The sequence below is a fragment of the Octopus bimaculoides genome, chromosome 21, assembly GCF_046866305.1.
Source record: "Octopus bimaculoides isolate indiv1 chromosome 21, ASM4686630v1, whole genome shotgun sequence".
Taxonomy (NCBI): domain Eukaryota; kingdom Metazoa; phylum Mollusca; class Cephalopoda; order Octopoda; family Octopodidae; genus Octopus; species Octopus bimaculoides.
In genome coordinates, this window is record NC_142948.1 from 26,862,752 (window position 1) to 26,872,751 (window position 10,000).

Sequence of the window (10,000 nt, forward strand, 5' to 3'; positions counted from 1 at the left end):
CAAATGTATAAATAAGAAAACATCGCAGCTACGTAACTTATGTGATCAACTAGAATTGGTCAGCATCAAAGACGCTGTCACCATGACAGCCAAAAATAACTTATTGAGATACGTTAGGAATAAGAACTCTGTGATCAACCGCCATGTTGTGTACGGCAATAAAGTGAATACTATTATCAAAGATTACCAACTGACGATACAGACTAATCCAGGTGGGGGTCGTTTTGAAGGAACAGTGAGGTATGATAGCAAAACAAAACATTTCAGTCTTTTAGGGGACATCAGTCGAACAAATAGGTATGGCGATCAAGCCCGGTGTGTTTCAAGCGCAAGAAAATTCTGTTTCTGTCGATCCAATACAACTTCTCTAAGCTCCTGAGTATTGCATTCCATAATGTACATAAGAACACCACACACACACACACACACATACGAAAAGACTCAGACGCACTCACTTTTACACGCGTGTATATATGGACATGTATGTGTGTGTTTATATATATGTATGTATATATATGTGTATGTATATGTATATATATATATATATATATATATATATATATATATATATATATATATATATATATATATATATATATATATATATATATGTATGTATATATATGTGTATGTATATATATATATATATGTATATATATATATATATATATATATATATATATATATATATATATATATATATATATATATATATATATATATATATATATATTGTTGTACTTGGTCATATTGGCAGTTTAGCCAATAAAAACACACGCACTGTATATTTGGTGTTAATTTGCTTCAGCTTTATATTACATTAATCTTAATCTTATTTCGGCCAGAGTTCTTTCGTCACACTTCTGTGACCTCATCAGTGGTCCTTTGTTTCTTTCTTTCTTATTGGCTAAACTGGCAATATGACCATCCCCAAGTACAACAACATCTGTTTCAACACACGATTTCACATCAAAAATCTTGCAAAACAAATATATATATATATATATATATATATATATATATATATATATATATATATATATATATATATATATATATATATATATATATAAAGGAGGTGAGGACTGAATTCCTTCAAAGGGATGTCAAAGATCTAAGTCCGCCGCTTCAGTCCTAGTAAAGAATATACATGAAAAATATATATTCAGTATTTGCAAAAACAATATGCTTACGATTCCGACAGCTCACCGCCCTCGGGAACGAACAAATAATAATAGAATGAAAGATAACTAGAACGCCAGACAATTCAAAACCAGAAATATATATATATATATATATTTATATATTTATATATAAACCACTCCAGGGCTTTATTAGCATTACAATTCACAATATGTAAATATCTAGTAAAAACAGATAGAGTTAATGAAACAAAAATTAACTAGGAAAATAATAGGGTTATCTAATTAAAAAGATTAAGAAATTAAAAACAGTGTTCAACACATCCAGGGATCCCAGAGATTCCGACCTTTTGAACAGATTCATCAACAGCTTCTTAGTAATCCCGAAAGTGTCCTTCAGAAACTGTCCCCGAGCCCTTTTGCTTTCCTTTCGTCGTTCATATCGGCGGATATGTTGTTGCACATTTTTTATTTGGTAATTTTTGTAAGCGTAGGGAAGTCGTCTATCAAGCTAAGGTTATTTCTGAAAGTAATGATTACTTTTATATTGGTTCTTCTGCTAACTATATTAAGAAAAGGGTTTTGAATCATTACCATTACTTTAGGAACAAAAATAGGGCTTCTACTAGTCTTAGTAATTTCATCTGGAATCATAAAGATAATAAAAAAATGGAGCATTTTAAGGACGACCCCGGTTTATAGGATTGGCAATAGGTTCTGCTCTCGTTGTTCTGAGGAATTATTTTTGATACTATTTTCTAGAAGAAGGCTGCTAAACTCTAAATCTGAAAGGGGTTTTTACTGTGTTCATAAGAATAAATGTGCGTTTAAAATTTTTAAATAAGGATGTCTATTATAGGTGTTTTATTCTATCTGGTTTTATTTTGATTTTGTGGTTTTTGAGAGATTAATAATTTCGGTTTAACCCTTTGTATTTACTACTCATGTTGGTTCCTCTCTCATATTTTTTTTAAATTAAAAAATTTTTTAGATTTAAAAATTTAAAAAAATTTTAATTTAACTTTTAAGATATTGTGTGTACTTTAATTTTGGTTCATCTGTGATTGTGAGACGGTGAAGTTTTTCATATCATTCATTTATTATCTTACATCCGTTTTGATATTTCTATATATTTATTTATTAGCTGACCCTGTGCTGTTTATAATTGGTGGCTAATTGCTATTTAAATAATGAGGTACAAAAATAATCACAGACACAAGCATTCTTTCTCTTTCTCTTTCTCCGTTCCACTGTTTTACTTGTAGATGGCTATTTTGTAAGCAAAAGAATTTCTTTTTATTTTTATTTTCGTTTGATATTACCATATTATTAACTTTGAATTAGGACATTTAGTACTTTTTAGTGGATAATATATCGGTTTGTAGTTATTAATCTTTAATTTCTTAATGTTAATAAAACGCTGGAGTGTTTTATCTTTCATTCTATTATTATCTGTTCGTTCCCGTCTGGGCCACGACAGATCTTTGTATATTTTTGTTGGTCATAATTAGTCATACCAATATGTAATTCCTGACGAAGAATCTAATTTTTATTTCAAGAGTTTTTCGTTTATGTCTTTGGAATTAATTAGACTTGCAGTATACTTTGACCACAACTGTCTTTCGCTCTTTCTTCCTGTTTCTGTGGCCTTCCCGCCCACCCAGTGGGATGGCGTCATCTTATGGCTAAAGCAGCACGCGTGCTGTGACCAGCGGTGTCAAATGGACGCCCGACGGACTGGTCGGCCAAGGTGATCAAGGTGATATATATATATATATATATATATATATATATATATATATATATATATATATATAGTGAACTACAAAAGAAACTTCGCACTGTAAATGATCATTTGTTTCACACAGGATATTGAGATTATATGGATTTTATCACATTTATAGGTAATTTGACATCAGGAAAATATCACTGATCCACACATCACTCTCTATTGAAAACAGAAGGTAATATTCGCGAATGCAGCTTTATGAAAATCATGATGCACGCGAAAAACGCTGACTTATTGGGTATAAAAGCATCCAAGTTTATCAGCCTGTCATTCGTTTCCGAACGTAGACTGACACGAAATAAGATAGAGCAAGCCATCGGGTCAACGTCCATGGGTCATTGCTAGTGACTTGAACTGCAGTATTCGGTCAAGTGAGCGGCTGAGGGAACGGTAGAATGCCACAAACAGCACGGATGATCGTCCACGCAATGATCGACCGAGGTCACAACGGCACGTCAAGATCGCCACCGACACCGACCGCACTTGCAGGACCGATTCCGGAGGGTAACGAAATCAGCCAGGCAGAGCATAGGGACTCACCACAGACCCATTTGTGCAGAGACAGTTCGACGCCGGCTGAGATCTTTCAGTCTGTCTTGTCGACGTCCAGCAGATCATCATCGACAGGCACGTCTGCAGTGGGCTCAAAAACGTCACAACTGGTGATATCCGCAGTGGAGGACTAGTCTTCTCTGATGAAAGTCGATATTGCATTTCTGTGGCAGATGGCAGAGCTAGCGTTTGGAGTAGAGGGGTGAACGTCAGGCCGATGGCTGTGAGGTAGAGAGAGACTTATGCGGCGGACAGAGTATCATAGTATGGGGGTCGGTTTGCAGCCAGGAATTTGGACCGGTGGTCTTCCAAATCATCGGCAAAAGCTGGGGTAATGGAGTAAAGAAAGAAAGAAACACTCTACATCTTGTATAATGATTTTTCTAAAATGTTACATTTTAATGGACACAAATTTTTTATCTTTGCATGTGTGTGCGCTGCTGAAATTGGACTGCGTCCAGTACAACTGTATGTTTGTTTATGCCATCGAATAAGGTAGCATTTGCGAATATGTTATCAAAGGTCTTGGTGCTGCAATTGTTGCTCTAACGAAGCAAAGCAGCCGCAATGACGCTACTCAAATCCAACGAGGATAATGCAACAACTGCAATTAGTCTTTCTGGTGCCTTTCAATTTTTTTTCTCTATTCATGAAAATACCTCAACATTCAACAACATCTTGTCCACTTGAAAAACAACGAACATTTGATCTGATTTGAGAATAATTTATCTGTTAATATTCGTTTTTGTATTTGGTTTGCAAGATTCTTTATGTGAATTCGTGTGTTAAAGCAAATTTTGCTGCGTCTGGGGAGAGTCATTCTGTTTTAATGCCTTATTCATTAACACACTCACCGGTTCGATTTCCACTTATTTACTTATAATTTTTTTTTCTAAAATTTTCGTTGCTTCAATAGTTGTTGACTCTGTCCATTATCAGAGCTGCGATAACGGATAGAGTCAATATATTTAAAACTAGACTGTGATCTCTCAAGCTTCTTTTAATATTGAAAATTTCTGCAACACGACTCAATCATGAAATCAAATTTTATTCACCTCGACATAATCATCTTGTACTGGAGATTGCTTTTTTAACACCTCTGTACAACAAACATAACGGGGTCCTTAGATATTTGCAACGCTACATACTAACATTTCTCTTTTATATTTTACTTGTTTCTGTTATTTGACTTCGGCCATGCTGGGGCACTGCCTTGAATCATTTTTAATCGAATGAATCGACTTTATTTTCTAAACCTTTTTTTTTTTTCTAAATCTTTTACTTTATTTTCTAAACCTTTATTTTCTAAACCTTCTACTTATCCTATCGGTCTCTTTTGCCGAACCGCAAAACTACGGAAACGTCAACATATCAAGCCCAGTAGTCGATCGGTTGTGGGACACACCCACACACCCACACCTACCCACCCATACCCACCCATACCCACCCACCCACACCTACCCACCCTCACGTACAAAATGGTCTTTTTTCAGTTCCTGTCTACCAAATCCACTCACAAGGCTTTGATCGGTCCGTGGCTATAGTAGAAAACACTTGCCCAAGGTGCCACGCAGTCGAACTGAACCCGGAAACATGTAGTTGGGAAGCAAACTTCTGACCACACAGCCACTCTTGCGCCTACAAACATATCAGACATATCAGTAAAAAAACATTTTTCCTAATTATAAATTTATTCCAGCGTCAACCAAATTTTGTCGATGATCAAAAATGGCCAACAACATGTCAGATAGAGTTGATGTGAAAAATATATTCTCGTCGTTTATATCGACAGGTGTCGGAAAATGTCCGAAAATTTCGCCAGATATTGTGATTAACAATGAAGATGATAGTGATGGTGATGATATGAATCATACTTCTAAAGACCAAACACCAAACGATCCTCGGAATAAAACAAAATATTTAAACAGAGTTAGGTCATATATTGTTCGGACTTGGTTTGCTAAACCCTTGTCTTCATCACCAATGATCTGTGCACGATATTGTTGGCAGAACACTGATGTTGATATGCTACACTGTGTTTGTTGCAAAGCTGCTCTTTGTGCCAAGTTGCCAGCTTCTTTCAAACAAGAATCGTATAAAGAATTCTGTGAGAAGCTGAAGAAATCCCTGGTTGCAACTCATGAACCACTGTGTCCTTGGTCATCTAATCCTAGTCCAGAATATTATTCAATGATTAACTGCCACCACAAAGACAAAGTAATTCAAGGGTTTTCCAACAGGATCAACCAAATTATGTTGATTTTAATATCCGTTCATAATTATGGGGAGTTCCTGAAGGAATAAAAAAGCTGAAGAAGAAAGGTGGTTTTAATTTGCTTACGTCAATTGTAGCATATACAATTTTGTATTATAATAAATCTTTCTAGTACAGGCAAATATTCTGGGAGGCGGGTAGACAATTACACTGACCCCAGTGTTCGACTGCTACATCACAGACCCCGAAAGGATGAAAGGTAAAGTGAGCATCGGCGGAATTTGGACTCAGGACGTGGACGACATGCCGCTAAGTATTTTCTCCGGTCCTGCTCGCCATCTTAATAATAATATTAATTATCATTTCTTTATTGCCCACAAGGGGTTAAACATAGAGGGGACAAACAAGGACAGACAAAAGGATTAAGTCGATTACATCGACCTCAGTGCATAACTGGTACTTAATTTATCGACCCCAATTAATAATAACAACACCACCACCAACAACAACAACAACAACAATAATAATAATAATAATAATAATAATAATAATAATAATAATAATAATAATAATAATAATAATGGTGATGATGATGATCCTTTCTATTGGCAGTGCAAAGCCTCAAATTTGGGGAAAGTGATTAAGTCGATTACATCGATTCCAGTGCGTAGCTGGTACTTATTTAATCGACCCTGATGATAGGGCAGAGGGCAGCAGGGCCCGAATGGGTTGTGTAGAAGTGGCTTTATCACGTGACTTCCTGCTAGGAATTCCAAAAGAACCTAATCCAACTACTCCTATACTTTCCTTTAAATTGTCCTTACTTTGGACCAACCAAAGTTAAAAACATGAGTTAACCATTTTGAAGATTTACTGTTGGGTACTTTAGCAAAGAATTTCTTGAGGAACGTAAATTGCTTTCCGACGGAAATGGCGCCATGGATTCATCTCTTGAAAACGTAATGGTAAATGTAACAGTGGAGGCGCAATGGCCCAGTGGTTAGGGCAGCGGACTCGCGGTCATAGGATCGCGGTTTCGATTCCCAGACCGGGCGTTGTGAGTGTTTATTGAGCGAAAACACCTAAAGCTCCACGAGGCTCCGGCAGGGGATGGTGGCGAACCCTGCTGTACTCTTTCACCACAACTTTCTCTCACTCTTACTTCCTGTTTCTGTTGTGCCTGCAATTCAAAGGGTCAACCTTGTCATAGTCTGTGTCACGCTGAATATGCCCGAGAACTACGTTAAGGGTACACGTGTCTGTGGAGTGCTCAGCCACTAGCACGTTAATTTCACGAGCAGGCTGTTCCGTTGATCGGATCAACTGGAACCCTCGACGTCGTAAGCGACGGAGTGCCAACAACAAATGTAACAAATGAAAATATTCTTCAACCTACAACATCCTTAACTAAAGCAAAAGTGGCTGTGAGTAAGAAACAAAGCAAAAACAATCCCCCGCTCCCACCAAAAACAAACAAACAAAAAAAAACAAAAAGACAAAGAAAAAAATAAATAAGAACAAAACTGAGTTACGAGCGCCAAATCAGTACCTGTTGTAGGTACTTCCAGAAATTAGTCGTAACTATGCATTTAAACCAAATTGATACTAGTAAGGATTAAGAATTAAAAAAAAGCTCATTGTCCTGCCGAATTTTAAAATCCATTGAAATCGCTACACAAACATCAATTACAAAAAAGTCCCCCCCGCCCACACTAATAAATTAGCCGCGTAATTTATATCAACTTATATTTATAGAATAAGGTAAGATTGATGATTAAGATAATTATGTTATACATCATCGAGACTGTTATTCTAACTGGGTTTACCAAAGGCACAGAATGCAATTTCACACAGAATTCTACGCACACACCAACAGATGTGGCTTATCGATTTATAGAACACCTTAGCCTTGTCCTGTAAATAATTAAATCTCACGGTTAGATTCCTCTATTTTGAGGAATTCTGTTTTGTTAATGGTTAATTTTACGTAGAGTACACAAGAATTGGAAAGCTACCATAATCTATATATTTTATGACTCTACTGGTAAAATACAAATGCAAAAAAAAAGAAAAAAAATTCATATTGTATAACTCGATTTTCAACGAAATTTCTATTGTATATAAAAACTACTTGGGTTGTGATTGGTATAAATCTAATAATATATAAGCGAATGTTCGTCGCAACTTTCAATATAATTTTTTTTTATCATTGCACATATTTACAAGTGTCATTTTACACAAATTATAAGAATGATTTCATTTATTTTATTGGGTGTTTTACCTCATCACATACTGGTTTCAACTCATTTAAAAGATTATTTTATAGATTAAAAGATCGAGAATTTAAAATTATATTTTTAAGTTTAATGACAAATGGAATAAAATTGTTGTTCTACAATTTCTCAACTCTGTTGTGTTTTCATATATAACATGCTTAAATTATATATATATATACGCGTGCGCGTGCACACACACTCACACACACTCACACACACACACACACACACACACACACACACACACACACACACACACACACACACACACACACACACGCACACACACTACGATCCCAAAGTTTAAGATTACCTACAAAAATCTCTTACAAGCGGAGTAGCAAAGTATTACCAGTGAATATTTGCTTTCATTGCTCGAAAGGATAAATAGAGTAAGACCAAGGGCGGATATTTCGATGAGCTTAAGATTTAGAGAGTTCTGATTTTTCACAGTTTTGTTTAATTGCTGAGTTAATTATGTCATCCAATGAATGTTACTAGAGATTAATAAAATATTTCACCAGAATTTCTCTCTTATTTCCATTTTGTATATGTTCTTTTTTCAAAATAAGTTTGGTGATCTTAAACTTTTGGATAGTAGAGTATATACATACATACATACATGCATGCATACATACATACATACATACATACATACATATATATATATATATATATATATATATATATATATATATATATATATATATATATAAATAAATATATAGTTTTAGGGAAAAGAACCAAGTATCATGAACTCATCGATGAAAATCCACTATCACATATAGAAGAAATAATAATTAAAAGCACAATAAATGAGTATAATATAACACAAAGTAAATATCATAAGATAAAGATAATAAAATGACTACACGTGTTTCATAAAACTATATATTTATATATATTTTAATCTGTAAAGCTCAATTTAATTTTAATTTTTTATAAATTGATTTTAATTGAGTTTTTACCTGTAATTTTGGATTTTGTCCCTTATATTATATATATATATATATATATATATATATATATATATATATATATATATATATATATATATGGAAAGTGGACGTTAAACGATGATGATGATGATGATGATGATGATATGTAAGAAAAAATGAGTAGCGAGATGGCTGTTTGATAATATTTACAGTGAGTTACTCTGGTATGAGTTTCAAGCTTCAAATAGCCGTTTTCAGACTGAAAAATGTATGTTTTACTGGTTGCTTAAATAGCAAAAAAAAAAAAAAAAAAAATTTAAATGGCAAAAAAAAAAAAATATTAAAAAATACAAAAGCACGTATGTAGAAGAAGAAGAAGAAGAAGAAGAAGAAGAAGAAGAAGAAGAAGAAGAAGAAGAAGAAGAAGAAGAAGAAGAAGAAGAAGAAGAAGAAGAAGAAGAAGATAAAAATAAAGCTAAAAATAAATATAAAAATAAAGATAAGATTGATAGTAATTGAGAACAGAAGAAGAAGGAGAGTTAAATACATCAAGAATGAAGAAATGGAATATTTTGGAATGGTCAATATTGTTGTGACTTGTCAGAAGATAACCAGTGGGATTGCCTACTGATTTCAGATCACGTATTTATTCAGTTCTCACACATGGTATGGTGTACACATATACATATATATATATATATTGGAAGGTTTGGAGGTGATGTACAGAAATTATATAGAAAAAAATTAAGGTACTCAGAAATCTGGATGTTTGTACGTTTACAGATTTTTATTAATGTCACATGTTTTATAAATTAAATAAAGCGCTTTTCACCTAATCGTGTAGGATTTTCAAATTGTTTTGAGCCCACCTTGCGGTGGGGTCTCTTTATATAGTTTTATTGAGTGTGTAGGGGTGGAGATATATATATATATATAGGATAGTAAGAGAGGGTGAGGAATGGAGGGAAAAGTGAGAGACACACACATACACCCCCTGAACATATACACACATACATACATACATATATATATATATATATATATATATATATATATATATATATATATATATATATATATATATATAT

General features: G+C 33.9%; 2 protein-coding genes across 3 annotated transcripts in view; both read left to right on the plus strand.

The window, feature by feature from the left end:
* LOC106883958 (uncharacterized) overlaps positions 1-525 on the plus strand; it is a 48,111-nt gene extending 47,586 nt beyond the window's left edge. For both annotated transcript variants that reach the window (XM_089338965.1, XM_089338966.1), the window contains exon 2: positions 1-525. This exon is cut by the window's left edge and continues 1,629 nt beyond it. In XM_089338965.1, coding sequence (XP_089195091.1) covers positions 1-379 — 379 coding nt within the window. In that variant the 3' untranslated portion in view covers positions 380-525.
* A 560-nt stretch (positions 526-1,085) lies between these two features.
* Positions 1,086-8,500, plus strand: LOC128250455 (zinc finger C3HC-type protein 1-like). The gene has a single exon (XM_052975526.2). It carries the CDS (start codon positions 5,212-5,214, stop codon positions 5,785-5,787), a length of 576 nt encoding a protein of 191 aa, XP_052831486.1. The 5' UTR covers positions 1,086-5,211; the 3' UTR covers positions 5,788-8,500.
* The last annotated feature ends 1,500 nt before the right edge of the window (positions 8,501-10,000 follow it).